Source organism: Heptranchias perlo, chromosome 2, assembly GCF_035084215.1.
Source record: "Heptranchias perlo isolate sHepPer1 chromosome 2, sHepPer1.hap1, whole genome shotgun sequence".
Classification (NCBI taxonomy): Eukaryota; Metazoa; Chordata; class Chondrichthyes; order Hexanchiformes; family Hexanchidae; genus Heptranchias; species Heptranchias perlo.
This window is the reverse complement of record NC_090326.1, coordinates 160,497,203-160,521,337: the sequence shown is the minus strand read 5'-3', so window position 1 is coordinate 160,521,337 and position 24,135 is coordinate 160,497,203. Positions and strand designations below refer to the sequence as shown.

The 24,135-nt window shown below is 45.9% G+C and overlaps 1 protein-coding gene across 1 annotated transcript in view; it reads right to left on the bottom strand.

The window, feature by feature from the left end:
- The window catches only part of LOC137332486 (vasoactive intestinal polypeptide receptor 1-like), a 101,201-nt gene that overhangs the window by 31,661 nt on the left and 45,405 nt on the right, over nt 1–24,135 (bottom strand). Inside the window, exons 6-11 of the mRNA XM_067996377.1 lie at nt 21,204–21,301; nt 20,986–21,118; nt 17,431–17,584; nt 13,698–13,758; nt 13,414–13,483; nt 8,377–8,468 (exon numbers count right to left, since the gene is read on the bottom strand). Coding sequence (XP_067852478.1) covers nt 8,377–8,468; nt 13,414–13,483; nt 13,698–13,758; nt 17,431–17,584; nt 20,986–21,118; nt 21,204–21,301 — 608 coding nt within the window. The remainder of the gene's footprint in view (nt 1–8,376; nt 8,469–13,413; nt 13,484–13,697; nt 13,759–17,430; nt 17,585–20,985; nt 21,119–21,203; nt 21,302–24,135) is intronic.

Below are 24,135 nucleotides of genomic sequence, written 5' to 3'. Positions count from 1 at the left end.
CTCCAACAACCACGACCATCTTCCTTTGTGCTAGGTATGACTCCAGCCACTGGAGAGTTTTCCCCCTGATTCCCATTGACTTCAATTTTACTAGGGCTCCTTGGTGCCACACTCGGTCAAATGCTGCCTTGATGTCAAGGGCAGTCACTCTCACCTCACCTCTGGAATTCAGCTCTTTTGTCCATGTTTGGACCAAGGCTGTAATGAGGTCTGGAGCCGAGTGGTCCTGGCGGAACCCAAACTGAGCATCGGTGAGCAGGTTATTGGTGAGTAAGTGCCGCTTGATAGCACTGTCGACGACACCTTCCATCACTTTGCTGATGATTGAGAGTAGACTGATGGGGCGGTAATTGGCCGGATTGGATTTGTCCTGCTTTTTGTGGACAGGACATACCTGGGCAATTTTCCACATTGTCGGGTAGATGCCAGTGTTGTAGCTGTACTGGAACAGCTTGGCTAGAGGCGCAGCTAGTCCTGGAGCACAAGTCTTCAGCACTACAGCTGGGATGTTGTCGGGGCCCATAGCCTTTGCTGTATCCAGTGCACTCAGCCGTTTCTTGAATCACGTGGAGTGAATCGAATTGGCCGAAGACTGGCTTCCGTGATGGTGGGGATATCGGGAGGAGGCTGAGATGGATTATCCACTCGGCACTTATGGCTGAAGATGGTTGCAAACGATTCAGCCTTGTCTTTTGCACTCACGTGCTGGACTCCGCCATCATTGAGAATGGGGATGTTTGCAGAGCCTCCTCCTCCCGTTAGTTGTTTAATTGTCCACCACCATTCACGACTGGATGTGGCAGGACTGCAGAGTTTTGATCTGATCCATAGGTTGTGGAATCGCTTAGCTCTGTCTATAGCATGTTGCTTCCGCTGTTTAGCATGCATGTAGTCCTGAGTTGTAGCTTCACCAGGTTGGCACCTCATTTTTAGGTACGCCTGGTGCTGCTCCTGGCATGCTCTTCTACACTCCTCATTGAACCAGGGTTGATCCCCTGGCTTGTTGGTAATGGTAGAGTGAGGAATATGCCGGGCCATGAGGTTACAGATTGTGCTGGAATACAATTCTGCTGCTGCTGATGGCCCACAGCGCCTCATGGATGCCCAGTTTTGAGCTGCTAGATCTGTTCTGAATCTATCCCATTTAGCACGGTGGTAGTGCCACACAACACGTTGGATGGTGTCCTCAGTGCGAAGACGGGATTTCATCTCCACGAGGACTGTGCGGTGGTCACTCCTACCAATACTGTCATGGACAGATGCATTTGCGACAGGTAGATTGGTGAGGACGAGGTCAAGTAAGTTTTCCCCTCGTGTTGGTTCGCTCACCACCTGCCGCAGGCCCAGTCTAGCAGTTATGTCCTTCAGGACTCGGCCAGCTCGGTCAGTAGTGGTGCTACTGAGCCACTCTTGGTGATGGACATTGAAGTCCCCCACCCAGAGTACATTTTGTGCCCTTGCTACCCTCAGTGCTTCCTCCAAGTGGTGTTCAACATGGAGGAGGACTGATTCATCAGCTGAGGGAGGACGGTAGGTGGTAATCAGCAGGAGGCTGCCTGGTACGAGGAAATACAAATATGAAGAAAGGCTTGAAAAATTGTGGTTTTTTCATAAAACACAGATTGCAGAGCAATATAATAGAAGTGTTTAAAATTATGAAAGGATGGGACAGGATAGGTAGAAACAGACTGTTTGCAATAGTTCAGGGGTTAAGAATGAGGGGCCATTGATACAAGATTAAATGTAAGAGATTCAGAACAGAGGGCGGGAGAAACTTCTTCACACAGAGAGTTGTGAGGAGGTGGAATTCACTTCCTGGGTTAGTGGTTGAGGCAGAAACTATGTCAACATTCAAGACTAGATTGGATAGGTGGATGAAGGAAAAGGGGATGAAGGGATATGGGAACAGGGAGGGTAAATGTGATTAGAACCATTTGCTCACATGGAGGATAAACAACAACACAAGCTGGTTGGGCCGAATGGCCTGTTTCCATGTTGTAACTTCTATGGGCATCATGAAGAAGTTCCATCTCTTTCCAGCTTTTTGAACAAATCTGCTATTAATCCCATGAGCTGTGACGATGTGCAAGTATTTAGTATATTTGACCACCAGTCTTTACCTGCTGCTCTCCCCTCTTTCCTTTGGCGAAGCCACCATTTAAGGTCCATCTCTAGTTGTCCTGAGAAGGTGATGGTAACTGAGTGGCTTGCCAGACCATTTCTGAGGGCAGTTAAGAGTCAACCACGTTGGTGTGGGATTGGAGTCACATATAGGCCGAACCGGGAAAGGACAGCAGAAGGACGTCAGTGAGCCAGTTGGGTTTTTAACAGGAGTTGCCTGTGGTCCTTTTTTCCGGTTCTGAGAAAGGGTCCAAACTTCGAGCATTAATGTTTCTCCATTTTGTTCATGTCCAGCATTTTCCGTTCTATTTCTGTTCTCTTCTCTTCAGCACTCGGAAGGCCCCAGATCGTCTCCCTGTTACACGCCAAAGGAGATGGGGGACGGGGCGTACAGTTATTGGCTTTACCCATTCTGGGCCAGGGACGGGGGAAAAACTCAACCAGTCTTACTGTCCCTGAGCTCTATCCAATGTTCACGGCGTGATGTCGAATGGATTGGGCTCGACCATTATGCCCCCTCAGTTGAATAGCCTGGTTATACTCCGGCTTTGAGGTCAAGTCACTTGAATTTAAGGGACTTGGGCAAGCAGTGTGAGTCCATCTTGATAAAATAGCCCCACATAACTTCAAGCTTTAAGTTGACTGCAAACTCGAAGCGCTATGAAGAGAAGTTTAAAACGATCCCAGGCAACGCGTTGGAATCTCTAGCAGCCAAATCTGCTGTTAACAGTCACATTTAACTGCTGCCTGGATGCTGAAGCAGCCTAGAGAGAGCAGCACAAAGCTGACGGTATATCTCAGGTCAGCTGATCTCATGTTGCTCTAAGCAGGTACCAGTCTCAGACCAGTAATATCCAATGAAAACACCTCACACCATTAAAACAAAGGCTTTTATTTACAAATCATTTTTAATCAAGTAGCAAATCACTTCCCCAAACCTGGGCCACTCTGCATTTGCAAAGCAAGAACCTACGAACGATGGTGAGATGAATGACCATCGAAAGACAGCGACCCTAACAGTGCAGTACTCCCTCAATACTGCACTGTACTCGAGTGACATCAATTCTCGGGATGTGGGCGGTGCTGGCAAAGCCATCATTTAACGTCCATCCCTAGTTGCCCTGAGAAGGTGGTGGTAACTGAGTGGCTAGCGAGACCACTTCCGAGGGCAATTAAGAGTCAAACACGTTGGCACGTATAGGCCAGACTGGGTAAGGGCAGCAGATTTCCTTCCCTGAACACATTAGTGAACCAGTTGGGTTTTTTAACGGCAATCCGACAGCTTCATGGTCACTTTTACTGATACCAGCTTTATATTTCCAGATTTTTTTAACAAACTGAATTCAAGTTCTCAAACTGCCTTGGTGGAATATGAATCATAGAAACATAAAATCATAGTAATTTACGGCACTGAAGGAGGCCATTCAGCTATTGTGTCCGTGCTGGCCGAAAAAGAGCCATCCAGCTTAATCCCACTTTCCACCACTTGGTCCGTAGCCCTGTAGGTTACGGCACTTCAAATGCACATCCAGGTACTTTTTAAATGTGTTGAGGGTTTCTGTCTCTACCACCCTTTCAGGCAGTGAGTTCCAGACCCCCACCACCCTCTAGATGAAAAAAATTCTCTTCGGCTCCCCTCTAAACCTTCTACAGTTACATTAAATCTATGCTCCCTGATCACTGACCTCTCTGCTAAGGGAAATAGGTCCTTCCTATCCACTCTATCTAGTCCCGTCATAATTTTATACACCTCAATTAAATCTCCTCTCAGCCTCCTTTGTTCCAAAGAAAATAACCCCAGCCTATCCAATCTTTTCACATAGCTAAAATTCTCCAGCCCTGGCAACATCCTCGTAAATCTCCTCTGTCCCTTCTCTAGTGCAATCACATAATGTGGTGACCAGAACTGTACACAGTACTCAATCTGTGGCCTAACTAGTGTTTTACACAGTTCTAGCATAACCTCCCTGCTCTTATCTCCCTGTCCTGCTACCTTCAGGGATCTGTGGACATGCACTCCAAGGTCCCTCACTTCCTCTACACCTCTCAGTATCCTCCCATTTATTGTGTACTCCCTTGCCTTGTTTACCTCCCCAAATGTATTACCTCACACTTCTCCGGATTGAATTCTATTTGCCACTTTTCTGCCCACCTGACCAGTCCATTGAGATCTTCCTGCAGTCTACAGCTTTCCTCCTCACTATCAACCACACGGTCAATTTTTGTATCATCTGCAAACTTCTTGATCAAGCCCCCCCACATTCAAGTCAAATTCATTAATATCTACCACAAAAAGCAAGGGACCTAGTACTGAGCCTTTCCGGACCCCACTGGAAACAGCCTTCCAGTCGCAAAAGCACCCGTTAACCATTACCCTTTACTTCCTGCCACTGAGCCAATTTTGGATCCAACTAGCCACTTTCCCTTGGATCCCATGGGCTTTTACCTTTTTGACCAGTCTGCCATGTGGGACTTTGTCAAAAGCCTTTCTAAAATCCATGTAGACTACATCAATTGCACTACCCTCATCGATCCTCCTTGTCACCTCCTCAAAAAATTCAATCAGGTTAGTCAGACAGGACCTTTCCTTAATAAATCCATGCTGACTGTCCTTGATTAACCCGTGCCTTTCTAAATGACAATTTATCCTGTCCCTCAGAATTGATTCCAATAATTTGCCCACCACGAGGTTAGACTGATTGGCCTATAATTACTCGGTCTATCTCTTTCTCACTTTTTAAACAACAGTACAACGTTAGCAGTCCTCCAATCCTTTGGCACCATGCCTGTAACCAGGGAGGATTGGAAAATGATGGTCAGAGCCTCCATTATTTCCTCCCTTGCTTCTCTTAACAGCCTGGGATATATTTCATCCGGGCCTGGTGATTTATCTACTTTCAAAGATGCTAAACCCCTTAATACTTCCTCTCTCTCTATCTTTATCCCATCCAATATTTCACACTCCTCCTTAACTACAATCTCTGCCTCGTCCCCCTCTTTTGTGAAGACAGATGCAAAGTATTCATTAAGAACCACACTCACATCTTCCGCCTCCACACATAGGTTACCTTTTTGGTCTCTAATAGGCCCTACTCTTTCCTTAGTGATCCTCTTGCTCTTTATGTATTTATAAAACATTTTTGGGTTTTCCTTAATTTTTACTTGCCAGTATTTTTTCATGCCCTCTCTTTGCTTTTCTAATTTCCTTTTTAATTTCACCCCTGCACTCTCTATAATCCTCTAGGCTTTCTGCAGTATTGAGCTCTTGGTGTCTGACATAAGCTTCCCTTTTTTGCCTTATCTTACCCTGTACGGTCCTTGTCATCTAGGAGGCTCTAGATTTGGCAGTCCCACTCTTTTTCTTTGTGGGAACATGTTTACTCTGAACCCCTTGAATCTCCCCCTTGAATGCCTCCCACTGCTCTGACACTGATTTACCTTCAAGTAACTGTTTCCAGTCCACTTTTGCTAAATCACTTCTCAGCTTAGTAAAATTGGCCTTTCCCCAATTTAGACCTTTTACCCCTGTTCTATCTTTGTTCTTTTCCATAACTATGCTAAATCTAACTGAATTATGATCACTACCACCAAAATGCTCTCCCACTGATTCTCCTTCCACCTGCCCAGCTTCATTCCCTAAAACTAAATCCAGAACTCCCCCCCCCCCCTCTTGTTGGGCTTGCTACGTAGTGGCTAAAAAAGTTCTCCTGAATGCAATTTAAGAATTCTGCACTCTCTATACCTTTTACACTATTTGTGTCCCAGTTAATATTAGGGTAGTTGAAATCCCACTATTACTGCCCTATTGTTTTTGCACTTCTCAGAAATTTACCGACATATTTGCTCTTCTATCTCTCTCTAACTGTTTGGGGGTCTATAGTACACCCCAGCAGTGTGACTGCCCCTTTTTTGTTCTTTCGCTCACCCTACATGGCCTCATTTGATGATCCTTCTAACATAGCCTGGGAACTACAGACCAGTGAGCCTGACATCTGTAGTGGGTAAGTTGTTAGAGGGTATTCTGAGGGACAGGATCTACAGGCATTTGGAGAGGCAGGGACTAATTAGGAACAGTCAGCATGGTTTTGTGAGAGGAAAATCATGTCTCACGAATTTGATTGAGTTTTTTGAAGGGGTAACCAAGAAGATAGATGAGGGCTGTGCAGTAGACGTGGTCTACATGGACTTCAGCAAAGCATTTGACAAGGTACCGCATGGTAGGTTGTTACATAAGGTTAAATCTCATGGGATCCAAGGTGAGGTAGCCAATTGGATACAAAATTGGCTTGACGACAGAAGACAGAGGGTGGTTGTCGAGGGTTGTTTTTCAAACTGGATGCCTGTGTCCAGCGGTGTGCCTCAGGGATCGGTGCTGGGTCCGCTGTTATTTGTTATTTATATTAATGATTTGGATGAGAATTTAGGAGGCATGGTTAGTAAGTTTGCAGATGACACCAAGATTGGTGGCATTGTGGACAGTGAAGAAGGTTATCTAGGATTGCAACGGGATCTTGATAAATTGGGCCAGTGGGCCGATGAATGGCAGATGGAGTTTAATTTAGATAAATGTGAGGTGATGCATTTTGGTAGATCGAATCGGGCCAGGACCTACTCCGTTAATGGTAGGGCGTTGGGGAGAGTTATAGAACAAAGAGATCTAGGAGTACAGATTCATAGCTCCTTGAAAGTGGAGTCACAGGTGGATAGGGTGGTGAAGAAGGCATTCAGCATGCTTGGTTTCATTGGTCAGAACATTGAATGCAGGAGTTGGGATGTCTTGTTGAAGTTGTACAGGGCATTGGTGAGGCCACACTTGGAGTACTGTGTACAGTTCTGGTCACCCTATTATAGAAAGGATATTATTAAACTAGAAAGAGTGCAGAAAAGATTTACTAGGATGCTACCGGGACTTGATGGTTTGACTTACAGGGAGAGGTTAGACAGACTGGGACTTTATTCCCTGGAGAGTAGGAGGTTAAGGGGTGATCTTATAGAAGTCTATAAAATAATGAGGGGCATAGATAAGGTCGATAGTCAAAATCTTTTCCCAAAGGTAGGGGAGTCTATAACGAGGGGGCACAGATTTAAGGTGAGAGGGGAGAGATACAAAAGGATCCAGAGGGGCAATTTTTTCACTCAAGGGTGGTGAGTGTCTGGAACGAGCTGCCAGAGGCAGTAGTAGAGGCGGGTACAATTTTGTCTTTTAAAAAGCATTTGGACAGTTACATGGGGAAGATGGGTATCGAGGGATATGGGCCAAGTGCAGGCAATTGGGACTAGCTTAGTGGTATAAACTGGGCGACATGGACATGTTGGGCCGAAGGGCCTGTTTCCATGTTGTAACTTCTATGATTCTATATCATCCCTCCTCACAGCCGTAATTATTTCTTTAGCCAATATTGCCACCATCCCCCCTTTTTTATCCCCCTCTCTATCTCGTCTGAAAACCCTGTAACCAGGAACATTGAGCTGCCATTCCTGCCCCTCTTTAAGCCATGTTTCTGTAATAGCTAAGATATCGTACGTGATCTCAGGTGCCTGAACTCAGGTACTCTGGATTATCAGTCCAGATTAGGAGCACAAACTCTTGATGTGGGCAGCACCCAGAATGGTTTGAACCAGAAGCAACAGTGATCCCAACTGAGCCAAGCTGACACACTCTTCGGGTCTATTCTTTGCACCCCAATATTTTAATCGGTGTTCGGGGCTTGCTTTATTGCGATGAAATACAGTGTCATGTTTTACTAGAGGGGGAGATGTTTCTATAAGGGCCTGATACATTCCAGTAGGAAACTGTATACGCACCTTACCATGAGGAAGGTTTACGTTTATCATTTTCTCTGCCGCGATAGCCCAAATAGGGTTTCGATAAAGTAAATAAAGAGAAACTGTTCCCAGATGACACAGATTTAAGGTGATTGGCAAAAGAACCAAAGGCGACATGAGGAAAAACTTTTTTACACAGCGAGTAGTTATGATCTGGAATGCGCTGCCTGAGAGGGTGGTGGAAGCAGATTCAATCGTGGCTTTCAAAAAGGAATTGGATAAATACTTGAAGGGAAAAAATTTACAGGGCTACGGGGAAAGAGCAGAGGAATGGGACGAACTGGACTACTCTTACAAAGAGCCGGCACGGGCTTGATGGGCCAAATGGCCTCCTTCTGTGCTGTAACCATTCTCTGATTCTATGATTCCATGAAATAAGAAACTTATACTCAACATTGATCCACCATCCTGTCGAGAATAGTTACTCACGAGAAATGGGTGGAGGAGTTCCCTCCTATGTCTGGTGATCTCAGCTTCTGCACCAGAATACGGATGATATTCAGAAATATCAGGAAGTTCATCTGTACAATAAATATAAAAACCGAACACTCTGTTAATTTGAACCCTTTGTCATCAAGCATTTGTAGATTTGAATTTAATATTAGATTGCAGACAATGAAAACTTTTTCCTATTCTAAAATTGTTTATAAATGCAATTAAAGTTTACTCCAGAGTCAATTCCACTCCATGGCCTTCCGAAAGTCCATGTATAACACATCCACTGCATTGCCCTTGTCTATTCTTTCTATTACTTCTTCAAAGAGTACAGAAGTCTCTAAAAGTGAGTGGACAGGCACAAAAATAATTTAAAAGGCTAATGGAATGTTGGCCTTTATCTCAAGAGGGCTGGAATATAAAAGGGTGGAAGTTATGTTACAGCTGTACAGAGCTCTGGTTAGATCCCATCTGGAGATACTGCATTCAGTTCTGGGCACCGCACCTCAGGAAGGATATGTTGGCCTTGGAGGGGGTGCAGCGTAGATTCACCAGAATGATACCGGGGCTAAAAGGGTTAAATTAGGAGGACGGGTTGCACAGACTAGGCTTGTATTCCCTCGAGTATAAAAGATTAAGAGGTGATCTAATTGAGGTGTTTAAGATGATTAAAGAATTTGATAGGGTAGATAGAAAGAAACTATTTCCTCTGGTGGGGGAGTCCAGAACAAGGGGGCATAATCTTAAAATTAGAGCAAGGCCGTTCAGGAAGCACTTCTTCACACAAAGGGAAGTGGAAATCTGGAACTCTCTCCCCCAAAAAGCTGTCGAGGCCGGGGGGTCAATTGAAGATATCAAAACTGAGATTGATCGATTTTTGTCAGGCGAGAGTATTAAGGGTTATGGAACCAAGGTGGGTAGATGGAGTTAAGATACAGATCAGCCATGATCTAATTGAATGGCAGAACAGGCTCGAGGGGCTGAATTGCCTACTCCTGTTTCCTATCTTCCTAAAGAATTCAATAAAGTTGGTTAAACGTGACCTTTCTTTTAGAAATCTACGCTGACTATTTTTTATTATAGTCTCCCTCTCTAGATGTTTTGTTATCTGGTCTTTTAGCAAAGACCCTAGGATCTTTCCTATTCCAAAACTCTATGGCCCTTGGGGTGAAAACGATCACTCTTTTCCCTGTTTACTCTTAGTATGTTTTCTTTGATCTATGTGTCAACCAAGCTGTCTGAGATCATGAACAGAACGAGAAAAAGACCTTTTGGCCCACTGAGCCTACTCTCCAATGGACCTCTTCAAATCTAAGATGTTTTGGACTCTCCTTAACCCACATCACCTAAGTAACCTCTGAGACAACAAGTTGTGGATTCAAGGGCGGAAGAAGAGCTCACCCCCCTCACCCTCCCAGTCAGTACCAAGGGCGGTAGATGTGCTCACCCCCCTCACCCTCCCGGTCGGTACCAAAGGGGGTAGATGTCCTTACCCCCCTCACCCTCCCAGTTGGTACCAAGGGTGGTAGATGTCCTCACTCCCTCACCCTCCCAGTCAGTACCAAGGGTGGTAGATGTCCTCACCCCCCTCACCCTCCTGGTCGGTACCAAGGACGATAGATGTCCTCACCCCCCTCACCCTCCCAGTTGGTACCAAGGGTGGTAGATGTCCTCACCCTCCTCACCCTCCCGGTCAGTGCCAAGGACGATAGATGTCCTCACCCCCCTCACCCTCCCAGTTGGTACCAAGGGTGGTAGATGTCCTCACTCCCCCCACCCTCCCAGTCAGTACCAAGGGCGGTAGATGCCCTCACTCCCCCCACCCTCCCAGTCAGTACCAAGGGTGGTAGATGTGCTCACCCTCCTCACCCTCCCGGTCGGTACCAAGGGTGGTAGATGTCCTCACTCCCTCACCCTCCCAGTTGGTACCAAGGGTGGTAGATGTCCTCACCCTCCCCCCCCGCCACCCTCCTGGCCGTGACAACACTGGAAGACACTGAACAGGCGGGGTGACATCTGCCATTCTAAATCCCGCCAATCCTGCCTCAGTTTCCCCTGGCACGCTACATAATCGCAAGAAGCAGGCTTGGTGCATGTCAGGGCGAATTCCTGGCAGAAGTACAGCATTCAGCAATCAATTGTGCAGCCGGGGAGCAGCAGGTAGAGGAAAACAGGACCGAGCAAGCAATTCAGCGCTGTCCGATTTTTCTCAATGCATTATGGCCAGACACAGGAACAAGAAAATCTGTCTCAATATCCTCCAGATGTTTGATTAATCGTTTTTGCCACAGCCTCTTGCTGACTGGATCCTTTTGTGACTAGCGATTCCATTTTATTCCCCCTTTTTCCCTATGGATACTCGTTTGTTACCTGCACATGTGCCAGGCTTTCTGCACCACTGTGCGTGTGTTACTTTACGTTTGGCCACATTAAACCCATCTGGGCTTTGATGCCAACTGTAGCAGCCTTGCCCACTCCCCCTGCCTGAGATCGGGCAACTCAGCATGGACCACAGATCAAATCCGGGATCTTCCTGGATTGTGTGGCTCAGCTACTCAACTGGCTGATCCTTGTTGTTCCTTTAATGTATAATTAATATTCTGATTTCATCTGGCACAACTCTAAAATGGGAACAGGAATAGAGAGATCTGGGGGTATATGTGCACAAATCGTTGAAGGTGGCAGGGCAGGTTGAGAAAGTGGTTAAAAAAGCACACGGGATCTTGGGCTTTATAAATAGAGGCATAGAGTACAAAAGTATGGCAGTCATGATGAATCTTTATAAAACACTGGTTCGGCCACAACTGGAGCATTGTATCCAGTTCTGGGCACCGCACTTTAGGAAAGATGTGAAGGCCTCAGAGAGGGTGCAGAAGAGATTTACTAGAATGATTCCAGGGATGAGGGACTTTAGTTACGTGGATTGACTGGAGAAGCTGGGGTTGTTCTCCTTGGAACAGAGAAGGATGAGGGGAGATTTGATAGAGGTGTTCAAAATCATGAAGGGTCTAGACAGAGTTGATAGAGAGAATGGTGGAAGGGTCAAGAGCCAGAGGACATAGATTTAAGGTGATTGGCAAAAGAACCAAAGGTGACATGAGGAAAACCCTTTTTACACAGCGAGTGGTTAGGATCTGGATTGCACTGCCCGAGGGGGTGGTGGAGGCAGATTCAATCATGGCCTTCAAAATGGAACTGGATAAGAACTTGAAAGGGAAAAATTTGCAGAGCTACAGGGATAGGGCGGGGGAGTGGGACTAACTGGATCGTTCTTGCATAGAGCCGACATGGACTCGATGGGGCAAGTAGACTCCTTCCATGCTGTAACCTTTCTATGATTCTAGAATGATACCTGAGAAGATATACTAAACAGCCTGGGACTAACTTCATTGAATTTTTTGAGCAGGTAACAAGGAGGGTTGATGAGGATAACGCATTTGATGTAATCTACATGGATTTTAGCAGGGCTTTTGAAAAGATCCCACATGGCAGACTGGTCAAAAAAGTAAAAACCCATGGGATCCAAGGGAAAGTGACTAGTTGGATCCAAAATTGGCTCAGTGGCAGGAAGCAAAGGGTAATGGTTAACGGGTGTTTTTGCGACTGGAAGGCTGTTTCCAGTGGGGTTCTGCAAGGCTCAGTACTAGGTCCCTTGCTTTTTATGATAGATATTAATGAATTTGACTTGTATGTGGGGGGCTTGATCAAGAAGTATGCAGATGATGCAAAAATTGGCCATGTGGTTGATAGTGAGGAGGAAAGCTGTAGACTGCAGGAAGATATCAATGGACTGGTCAGGTGGGCAGAAAAGTGGCAAACGGAATTCAATCTAGAGAAGTGTGAGGTAATGCATTTGGGGAGGGCAAACAAGGCAAGGGAGTACACAATAAATGGGAGGATACTGAGAGGTGTAGAGGAAGTGAGGGACCTTGGAGTGCATGTCCACAGATCCCTGAAGGTAGCCGGGCAATAGATAAGGTGGTTAAAAAGGCATATGGGATACTTTCCTTTATTAGCCGAGGCATAGACTATAAGAGCAGGGAGGTTATTCTAGTACTGTATAAAACATTGGTTAGGCCACATCTTGAGTACTGCGTACAGTTCTGGTCACCACATTACAGGAACGATGTGATTGCACTAGAGAGGGTACAGAGGAGATTTACAAGGATGTTGCATTGGCTGGAGAATTTTAGTTATGAAGAAAGTTTGGATAGGCTGGGGTTGTTTTCTTTGGAACGAAGGACGCTGAGGGGAGATTTAATTGAGGTCTATAAAATTATGATGGGACTAGATAGAGTGGATAGGGAGGACCTATATCCCTTAGCAGAGGGGTCAGTGACCAGGGGGCATAGATTTAAAGTAATTGGTAGAAGGATTAGAGGCGAGCTGAGGAGACATTTTTTCACCCAGTGCATGGTGGGGGTCTGGAACTCACTGCCTGAAAGGGTGGTAGAGGCAGAAACCCTCAACTCATTTAAAAGTACTTGGATGTGCATTTGAAGTGCTGTAACCTACAGGGCTACGGACCAAGTGCTGGAAAGTGGGATTAAGCTGGATAGCTCTTTTTCAGCTGGCACGGATACGATGGGCCGAATGGCCTCCTTCTGTGCCATAACTTTCTATGATCCTATAAAAAGAAGGCTGAGGGGTGACCTGATAGATGTTTCCATTTGTGGGAAATCCAAAACTAGAGGTCATAAATATAAGATAGTCAGCAATAAATCCAATAGGGAATTCAGGAGAAACTTCTTTACCCAGAGAGTGGTGAGAATGTGGAACTCGCTACCACAAGGAATAGTTGAGGCGAATAGCATAGACGCGTTTAAGGGGAAGCTAGAAAAGCACTTGAGGGAGAAAGGAATAGAAGGATATGCTGATAGGGTGCGATGAAGTAGAGTGGGAGGATGCTCGTGCGGAGCATAAACACCGGGATAGACCAGTTGGGCCGAATGGCCTGTTTCTGTGCTGTAGACTCGATGTAACTCAATGCGCTCCAATCAATTGATCAAAAACAGAATTGTTTTTACTTACTAAGACTGAAAGCAATATGGCACCTCTTATAATCCACCAGATATATTCATTCTCATTATCATCCCAACATCTGGAAAGCAATCAAAACAGTTGACAAAAATAAGCATTTCACAATACATTAGAGAATCACAGAATCATACATCATAGGATTTTACCATAGATTTGCTTTTAAATCACTTTTTAGGCACTTGAAGGTGCAACATGTCCTCACAAAAACAAACAAAAAAAGCTGAGAAGTATAAGCCATTGGTTGATTCTAGATTACAAAAATGATTCATACTTACCCTTTGTTATCAAAGTACAGCTTTATAAAGATCCAAATTGCTAATACAATGCCTGGTGCACCTACGGGAGATGGATAAGCAAAACGGTTATGGGAAACTGCCATTCAAACACTTTAAGGCAACACTTACTTATCCATATATTATATTGAAAACCTACTGTAGACACAAACTTCACCTCTTTTATTTGGCCACACTCTTTACGTCAACATTCACTGTTAAAAATCGGCCATGTAATCACTTATAATGGGAGTTTCCTATGTAAACAGCCAGTGTTGGCGTTTATCCTCCACACAAGCAGTAGTCCTATTCCCAAATCCCTTTATTTCCCTTTCCTTCAACCACCTATCCTTAAATGTTCATGGAGGAAGGGAGGGGGATTTTCAACCTCCCGGCCGTCCGTTTCTCACCTGAAAAATGGGCGGCGGGCTGAAATTTTCAGGTGGGCCTGCAAATAAAGTCCGCCTGATTCAGGCAGCTGGCTGCTTGCCGACGCAAATCGCGGTCCTAGGCTGGCTGTAAAACGGTTCTCTGTTGGCGGCAGATATCCATAATGTCCCTGTGATGTCACGTTCCGCCCCTTTACAAGTTGGGCTGGACGTATTCCGGGAGATTTTCCGATGACGGATCCATTTTGAGGGCCGAGCCACTTAACATAGGGCCAGTTGCGTCCTAAAATGGTCACCGGGGCCTTATCTATGTAAAGGACCCTCCCGATCTGCACAGTAAAAGGGCCTACCCCCTGACTCAGGCAGTTGCTTCAGCTGCCCGGCGGTAGGCCCTTGGGAAGATAGCGTCGGAGGGAAGCTGTACCCCATCATTTTCGGGGCGTCACCGCCCTGTTTCTGCCAGGCAGTGGTCCTCAAACCCCACCCGCCCCCCCCCCCCCAAAATAGGTGTATTCATTTCCCGAGTTGCTCATAGCAAAGATTATTCCTGGAGGCTCCAGGACCATCTGGGAGTAGGTTGGCGACCATACTTACAAGTCCATGTGGAAACTCCCAGAAACAGTGGTGGCCCACTATACTTGGGAGATCCCCCCACCTCCCCCATCTCCATGGGTGTACCGCTAGCCTCCCACCGGAGTTACGGCTGGAGATCAGCAGACGCCCCCAAACCCCCAACCCCCTTTCCGGAGGAATTTGAGGGGTCATGCTACTTTCCAGAAGGGCAATCCTGTTAGGAGTGAAGATGAGCAGACAATTTAGATTTAATTACTTCACACACAGAGGATGCTGAATATGTGGTACAGACTACCTTGGGGGCAGTGGGTGTAGTATTGGTGTATTCGAAAGGGAAGGTCGTCAGAGAGAGGGATTGTGTGGATACAACAGACTCATCACTACATTGTATTTTCAAAACTTTAGAGCTGGCCGGTGGGCTGCAATGTTCTCCAGACCTGTACATTTCTACGTTCCAAGAGTTAGGGTTAATTACTTTCGGGGATATGATTGGAACATTTTTAAATGATGGAGGGGTTATTGAGATGGTTGAATGGGGTCGTTAGAATTAGAGGCCGTTCTGATAAAAAAAAAACAAAGCCAAGAGTTAGATCAGATACCAGGGAGCATCTCATCACCCACTGGGACCAATTTCCGAGATGTGTGTGAGTATCGAGCAGCTACTGTCCTTCAGGAGGGAATTTGACGGGAGTTCCTGAGGGAAGAAAGATATTTCCAGTGATGGGGTTGAATTGGTGGGTAGCCGAGATAGTGAGGAGTCACGGGCAACCATGGCACTCCTGGAACCTGACTGCCCTTGCGGAACCAGAGGGGCATTTGCCAGAGTTTTTCCTGGAATTGGCGGCAGGTTCTTATCTCGGTTTGATTTTGCTTCTCCTCGGAGACTGCAAGGTTAGGGAGACCATGAGTGGGGTGCAGGCTGGCGCCATTATAGGGTAGACTTCATGGGCACGTTGGTCTTTTCCAGCTTTCTTCCTGCGTTCGCGTGTAAGAGGCTCCATCATTAACTGCAATTTAGAGCATGAAAGCAAATGGGCTTAGATGATATCTACTGGGGTTGTTTTGCAAAGTTTCATCAAAATGGTGCATGGAGCCATCTCATGGCTGTGTGAGAGGAATTTTCCAGAGTATTTTTTTTCCCCTTACTGGCCTTGGGTTTTGCTCTGTTTATTTTTTTTGCTTCTCCCAGGAGATTACAAGACTTTGGGGGAGGAGGGAGAGGGCGTGGGAAGTGTCTTGTCAGGATGCTTCGACCATCATGAGCATGGGGCAGGCTTGATGGACCAGCTGGTCTTTGCCTGGCCGTCAGCTGCCTTGTATGTTCGTAGATGCTAACGAAGTAAAAAGCAAAACATAATTTCTATCAAGTAAGAAAATATGAACTAAAATCAGGAAGACGGTGTAATACTGATATTACTGAACACACTCCTGTTATCAGCAGTACAGCACGAGTGGTAAAGTGTGTGAAACAATCAGATCATCGGTAGTAATGGTGACCCAGGAGCGATTACATTGAAACATAGGAACAGGAAGAGGCCATTCAGCCCCTTGAGCCTGTTCCGCTATTCAATTAGATCATGGCTGATCTGTAACCCTTGCCTAACAAAAATCCATCAATCTCAGTTTTGAAATTTCAATTGACCCCCAGCCTCGACAGCTTTTTGGGGGAGAGAGTTCCAGATTTCCACTAACCTTTGTGTGAAGAAGTGCTTCCTGACATCACCCCTAAACGGCCTGGCTCTAATGTTAAGATTATGCCCCCTTGTTCTGGACTCCCCCCATCAGAGGAAATAGTTTCTCTCTATCTACCCCATCAACTTCTTTATTCATCTTAAACACCTCAATTAGATCACCCCTTAATCTTCCATACGCAAGGGAATACAAGCCTAGTCTGTGTAAACTGTCCTCATAATTTAACCCTTTTAGCCCCAGTATCATTCCGATTACCGTACAAAGTGACAATCTCATCCTCAGGACTAGGGATTGACTGTAGGAATGATGCAAGACAGGTATACAACCTGCATCTCAGCCTCTGAGATGAGATCACAGCACTGGAATGACCCCCCTAGATAATCTATAAATATCTAGTGAACATCACAGGGCCCATTTTGTCCAGTTTCCGATTTTCCTCTCACGATGAGCCAGACTGCTCGGCCTTAAAGTGCGCTGGTTGTGGTGAAGAGTTACATGGTCCAGTTGTTTATTGAGTAATGGCCAAAATTTAATTAGTGGAAAATAATATGATCAGTGCGTAAATTATATTTAATGCAAATGATCTTTAGAACATAGAACCATGCAGCACAGAATGAGGCCATTCAGCCCATCGTGCCTGTGCTTGCTCTTTGAAAGAGCTATCCAATTAGTCCCACTCCCCTGCTCTTTCCCCATAGCCCTGCAAATTTTTCCTTTTCAAGTATTTATTTAATTCCCCTTTTGAAAGTTACTATTGAATCTGCTTCCACCGCCCTTTCAGGCAGTGAATTCCAGATCATAACAACTCGCTGCGTAAAAAAAAATTCTCCCCGGCTCTCCCTCTGGTTCTTTTGCCAATTATCTTTCAATGATGCGAGACTCTCTAACCCGACTGCGTGCTGCACGATTCGCTACCCGACTACCGTAGCTTCACGGAAAAAGTTCCGGGACGCATCGGAATGTTAGCAAAATCACTTGCCTCCCCCCCCCCGTTCGCAAAAACGCCAACAAAGCTAGCTACCTGCGATCGCCTATGACCCTGCCCAGCTCTTAGTGCAGGAAACAAGACAGGAAATACCAACCCCAACCAATTAAACAGTACCACCAGAAGTACTTTTTGTTTGATACAAACGTTAGGCTGAGCAGCGTTTGTAGGTACAGTCCTTCCACCAGGAGCCACGAGAAATTGGCTAGGATGCAGTACTGGAAGAAAGTGATCACGGCTTTACAGGTCACCTGCAGATCAAAAACAATTACATCAAGTCTACAGCACAGAAAGAGGCCATTCAGCCCAACTGCTCTATGCCGGCGTTTATTCTTCACACGAGCCTCCTCCCACCCCTCTTCATCTCACGCTATCAGCACCCTCTAATCCTTCTCTCTCATGTGTTTATCTAGCTTCCCCTTAAATGTATCTATGCTATTCACCTCAACTGCTCCTTGTGGTAGCGAGTTCCACATTCTAACCACTCTCTGGGTAAAGAAGTTTCTCCTGAATTCCCTATTGGATTTATTCGTGACTATCTTATATTTACGACCTCTAGGAAAGAGGTAGGGAAGATCTCCATCAATCCCTCCTACGTAGGGTTAATCACGCAAAAGTTCAGCGTACCAGGCAGCGGCCTATTTAGAGCCCATTCCCGATAATTCAAAGTCAGGTTAAAAAAAAAACTCGATCTTTTTTCAACAATTTGAGTTAAGCAATGTAAGAAAGATTTGCATTTAAATAGCGCCTTTCATAACTTCAGGATGTCATAAAGCACTTTACAGCTAATGAAGTACTTTTGAAGTGTAGTCACTGTTGTAATGTAAGAAACGCAGCAGCCAATTTGTGCACAGCAAGATCCCACAAACAACAATGAGATAATGACCAGATAATCTGTTTTAGTGATGTTGGTTGAGGGATAAATATCGTCCAGGACACTGGGGAAAACTCCCCTGCTCTTCTTCGAATAGTGCAATGGGTTTTTTTACATCCAACTGAAAGGGCAGGCAGGGCCTCGGTGTAACTTCTCAGCCTAAATTATGGGCTCAAGTCTCTGGAGTGGGAGTTAAACAGACGACCTTCTGTGTTTGAGGTGAGAGTGCTACCCACTGAGCCTACTTATGACATGAAAATTAGGATTCTACTCCAGTCAGAAATTTGTGGGTTCAAGTCCCACTCCAGCGTCGAGCACATAATCTAGGCTGACATTCTCAGTGCCACATTGAGGGAGTGCTGCAGTGTCGGAGGTGCCACCTTTCGGATCATACATTAAACTGAGCCACCTCCTGCCCTCTCCGGTGAACGTAAAAGATCCCATGACACTATTCGAAGAAGAGCAGGTGAGTTCTCCCTGGTGTCCTGGCCAATTTTTATCCCTCAACCAAAATCACTGAAAAACAGATGATCCGGTCATTATCACGTTGCTGTTTGTGGGACCTTGCTGTGCGCAAATTGACAGCCGTGTTTCCTACATTACAACAATGGCTACACGTCAAAAATACTTCATTGGCTGTAAAGCGCCTTGGGACGTCCTGAGGTCATGAAAGGCGCTATACAAATGCAAGTCTTTCTTTCTTTGTGTAGGACCACAATGCAATATTGATTCCCACTGGGCGATGCACGTACTCTGCACTCTGCCCATCACAACTGAGCGCTGAGCAGCCAAATCAGGAGTCCTTAAGGGTACTGCTGCGGAACGCTCCGAAAACACAAAGAAAAGAGCACTGTGGCACTGATTTTTGTGGGGGCCATGAATGCTCTTTCTAACCCCAGACAAATCAACCCACCTATTGCCTGCCTCTTTGCAGCACCTCTCCCCCCCCCCCAACTTCACTCCCCTTTTGGAGTGGTAAATGCATCTATTCTATTTGCCTCAACCACTCCAGAAGGCATGCCGACATGGCGCCTTTCACGGCTTCAGGACATCTCAAGGCACTTTGTAGCCAATTAAATGCCTGTTGAAGTTTCGTCACTGTTGTAATGTAGGAAACGTGGCAGCCAATTCGCGCACAGCAAGATCCCACGAACAAGTGCGATAAATGACCAGATAATCCGTTTTACCGATGTTGGTTGAGGGCTCAGTACTAGGTCCCTTTGCTTTTTGTGATATATATTAATGATTTGGACTTAAACGTAGGGGGCATGATTAAGAAGTTTGCAGATGATACAACAATTGGTTGATAATAGACTGGAGACTGGAGGAAGATATGATTCTCGGATAATACCTGAGAAGATATACTAAACAGGCTGGGACTAACTTGATTGAATTTTTTGAGGTGGTAACAAGGAGGGTCGATGAGGGTAATGGGCTTGATGTAGTCTACGTGGGTTTTAGCAAGGCTCTTGACAAGGTCCCACATGGCAGACTGATCAAAAAAGTAAAAGCCCATGGGATCCAAGGGAAAGTGGCAAATTGGATCCAAAATTGGTTCAGTGGCAGAAAGCAAAGGGTAAAGTTCGATGGGTGAATTTGGCGAATGGAAGGCTGTTTCCAGTGGGGTTCCGTTAGGCTCAGTACTAGGTTACTTGCTTTTTGAGGTAGATATTAATGATTTTGAATTGCATGTGGGGGGCTTGATCAAGAAGTTTATAGATGATACAAAAGTTGGCCGTGTGGTTGATAGTGAGGAGGAAAGCTGTAGACTGCAGGAAGATATCAATGGACTGGTCAGGTGGGCAGAAAAGTAGCAAATGGAATTCAATCCAGAGAAGTGTGAGGTAATACATTTGGGGAGGGAAACAAGGCAACAGAATACACAATAAATGGAAGGATACTGAGAGGTGTAGAGGAAGTGAGGGACATTGGAGTGCATGTCCACAGATCCCTGAAGGTAGCAGGACAGGTAGATAAGGTGGTTAAGAAGGCATACGGGATACTTTCCTTTATTAGCCAAGGCATAGAATATAAGAGCAGGGAGGTTATGCTGGAACTGTACAGGCCACAGCTTGAGTGCTGTGTACAGTTTTGGTCGCCACATTACAGGAAGGATGTAATTGCACTAAAGAGGGTGCAGAGGAGATTTATCAGGATGTTGCCAGGACTGGAGAATTTTAGCGAAGAGGAAAGATTGGATAGGCTGGGGTTGTTCTCCTTGGAACAAAGGAGGCTGAGGGGTGATTTAATTGAGGTGTATAAAATTATGAGGGGCCTAGATAGGGTGGACAGGAAGGACCTATTTCCCTTAGCAGAGAGGTCAATAACCAGGGGGCATAGATTTAAAGTGACTGGTAGAAGGATTAGAGGGGAGCTGAGGAGAAATTTTTTCACCAGAGGGTGGTGGGGGACTGGAACTCACTGCCTGAAAGGGTGGTAGAGGCAGAAACCCCCAACTCATTTAAAAAGTACCTGGATGTGCACTTGAAGTGCCGTAACCTACAGGGCTACGGACCAAGTGCTGGAAAGTGGGATTAGGCTGGGTGGCTCATTTTCGGCCAGCGCGGACACGACGGGCCGAATGGCCTCCTTCTGAGCCGTAAATTTTCTATGATTCTACGATAAATGTTGGCCAGGACATCGGGGAGAACTCCCCCTGCTCTTCCTCCAATAGTGGCCGTAGGATCTTTTACGTCTGCCTGAGAGGCTTCGGTTTAACGTCTCATCCGAGGAGCACAAAATTCATTGCCATCCAAAAGAAGCTCGAGGATTTCCTACCGTTGACATGGAGCAGTGGTTTATTGTTGCGTCCGAAAAGAAAATGGTGTCTTTGGTGAAGACAGAAGTGGCGCGGAGGATGAAGGACATGAAGAGGTTGATGTGGATGTAATTCCGAGTGCAGTGGAATTTCCTGGGTGGAGCGACAGATAATTAGTCACACGCGCAAGACATCAAACAAGCAACTGAGCAAATCTTTAATACGTCAAATCTCGTACCGGAAGGCTGCAAAGATGATGATAGCGGTTGCCAGGGCAATCAGGGATGTCGCATATCCTGCAGTGTACACTTGCTTAAGAGCGATATAATAGGATTTCTGATTTAATATAAAGAGAAAAGAAAAATGTTTTAAAAAGTGCAAACATTAGTCGTGCCGAGTACACGCATTGCATGTTGCAGGAGTGATGACCTTTAAGCACAAGTTCCCACTTTGAACTGAGTGTCAAATAGACCTTTGTTTTAGGAAGATAATAACAGGAGTTGGCCATTCAGCCCCTCGAGCCTGTTCCGCCATTCAATTAGATCATGGCTGATCTGTATCTTGACTCCATTTTCCCGCCTTGGTTCCTTAATTCCCTTGCCCAACAAAAATCGATCAAACTCAATTTTGAAATTTTCAATTGACCCCCCAGCCTCGACAGCTTTTTGGGGAAGAGAGTTCCAGATTTCCACTGCTCTTTGTGTGAAGAAGTGCTTCCTGACATCACCCCTGAACGGCCTAGCTCTAATGACTTTACAGTATTAGAAAATAGGAGCAAGAGTAGGCCATTCGGCCCTTCGGGCCTGCTCCGCCATTCAAAATGATTGTGGCTGATCATCTAACTCAGTACCCTGTTCCCGCTTTTTCCCCATATCCCTTGATCCCTTTAGCATTATCTCCTTCTTGAATACATCTAATGACATGGCCTCCACTGATTCGGGCATTATTTACATCTTTCCTCCTTCTCTCCTGAAGGTACTGGTTCATGGGGTAGTGGTACAGTTCTTTGGGCTTTTCTTCATGTGTGAGAATTGGTAAGCTATTTGACTGTGGAGGCCATTGCGGTCCTCGAGCCTAATCCTGTCCTTACTCGACATCTGTACACATGCACTGTACAGCTGGGCGGTGATCAGGAGCAGGAACTGAATGTCCTCCATCCTTTGCTCCTCTTAAGATCCAAGAATGCCGCCTGATATATATTGGAAATATATCGCAGTTCCTTCATTGTCGCTGGGTCAAAATCCTGGAGCTCCCTACCTATCGGCACTGAGGGAGAACCTTCACCACACGGACTGCAGCGGTTCAAGAAGGCGGCTCACCACCACCTTCTCAAGGGGCAATTAGGGATGGGCAATAAATGCCGGCCTCGCCAGCAACGCCCACATCCCATGAATGAATTTTAAAAATGCTCTACCTCCTCAGTTTCTTGAAATCAGGACCTGTCGCATAGTTTCCTACTCCAACTTCTTTTTCCAGCAGCTGAAAGTCTGCGAGCTCTGTTCCCCCAGCAGTCATTCTACGATCTATGGGGTCTCAGAGCCAAATCTTAGCCTCACCTAACCGTTACTCCTGGGGTAGAATTTTCAATTACTGCAAAACTTGGCCTGGGCACAAAACTGGCATCAGCCACCCGCTATTGGAACCGCCCGGCCTCATTGACCCGCTCCGCCAGTTTTACAGCCAGGCAGCAAGTTGAAGATTTTCCCCCTTCTCTCTTATTCTTTTCAAGAAAGGTGAACTTTGGGCTGACTGTCTGTGATTAGGGCATTGTGCCCTTTTCAATTCATTCTATACAATGTCCGTTGTGATATATATTGTTATTGCTAGTGCCAATAGCAAAGATACATTGAACATTCTGTAGTTTTGCCCAAACACATGCACACAAATACACGAGTGTACACACGCACACAAACACAAGTGTACACACGCACACAAACACACACGAGTGTACACACGCACACAAACACACACGAGTGTACACACGCACACAAACACACACGAGTGTACACTCGCACACAAGTACACACGCACACAAACACACACAAGAGTGTACATACGCACACACACACACACACACACACACACACACACAAACATGCGAGCATGTGCACCATCCACCACCCTAAACATTCACTCCCTTCACCACCGGCGCACAGTGGCTGCAGTGTGTACCATCCACAGGATGCACTGCAGCAACTCGCCAAGGCTTCTTCGACAGCACCTCCAAAACCCGCGACCTCTACCACCGAGAAGGACAAGGGCAGCAGGCACATGGGAACAACATCACCTGCACGTTCCCCTCCAAGTCACACACCATCCCAACTTGGAAATATATCGCCGTTCCTTCATCGTCGCTGGGTCAAAATCCTGGAACTCCCTTCCTAACAGCACTGTGGGAGAACCGTCACCACACGGACTGCAGCGGTTCAAGAAGGCGGCTCACCACCACCTTCTCAAGGGCAATTAGAGATGGGCAATAAATGCCGGCCTCGCCAGTGACGCCCACATCACATGAACGAATAAAAAAAACACACACAAATGCGCCCACATGCACATACACACAAACACATGGATGCACACACAAGCGCACACACTACTCATGCATGCGCACACACAAACAGATGTGCGCATGCACACACGCACACACAAATCCATGGACGCTTATGCACACACGTAAACACACCCACACATGTACGTACACACACAGTCTGCCACCAATGCTATATAGAAAAGGTACAATGTAAATTCACTGGATTAATACCAGCCATGAGCTGATATAGTTACAATGAGAATCTTAAAAATTCAATAATTTAGTTACTGGAGCAGAGAAAGATCTATTAGATGTGTTTGAAATTATGAAAAGCTGTGAAAGGACAAATAGTGGAAGATTATTTCCACTGGAATTGGTAGCAAATTGGCACAAATTTAACTCCAGAACAAGAAGCATAAAATGGAATAAATGTGTTTATGCGGAGGATTATTAGACTGCATTACCACAGGTGACCACTGAATCCAAGTCAATTGTGAAATTTAAAAGGGATTTACAATAACACTTGAATATCAGAGGAAAATAGGGGCAAATGGGATTAGAGTGGAGGGCACGGGGATGGGATTAGAGAGCAGGGAAATGGGATTAGAGAGCAGGGAAACGGGATTAGAGTAGAGAGCAG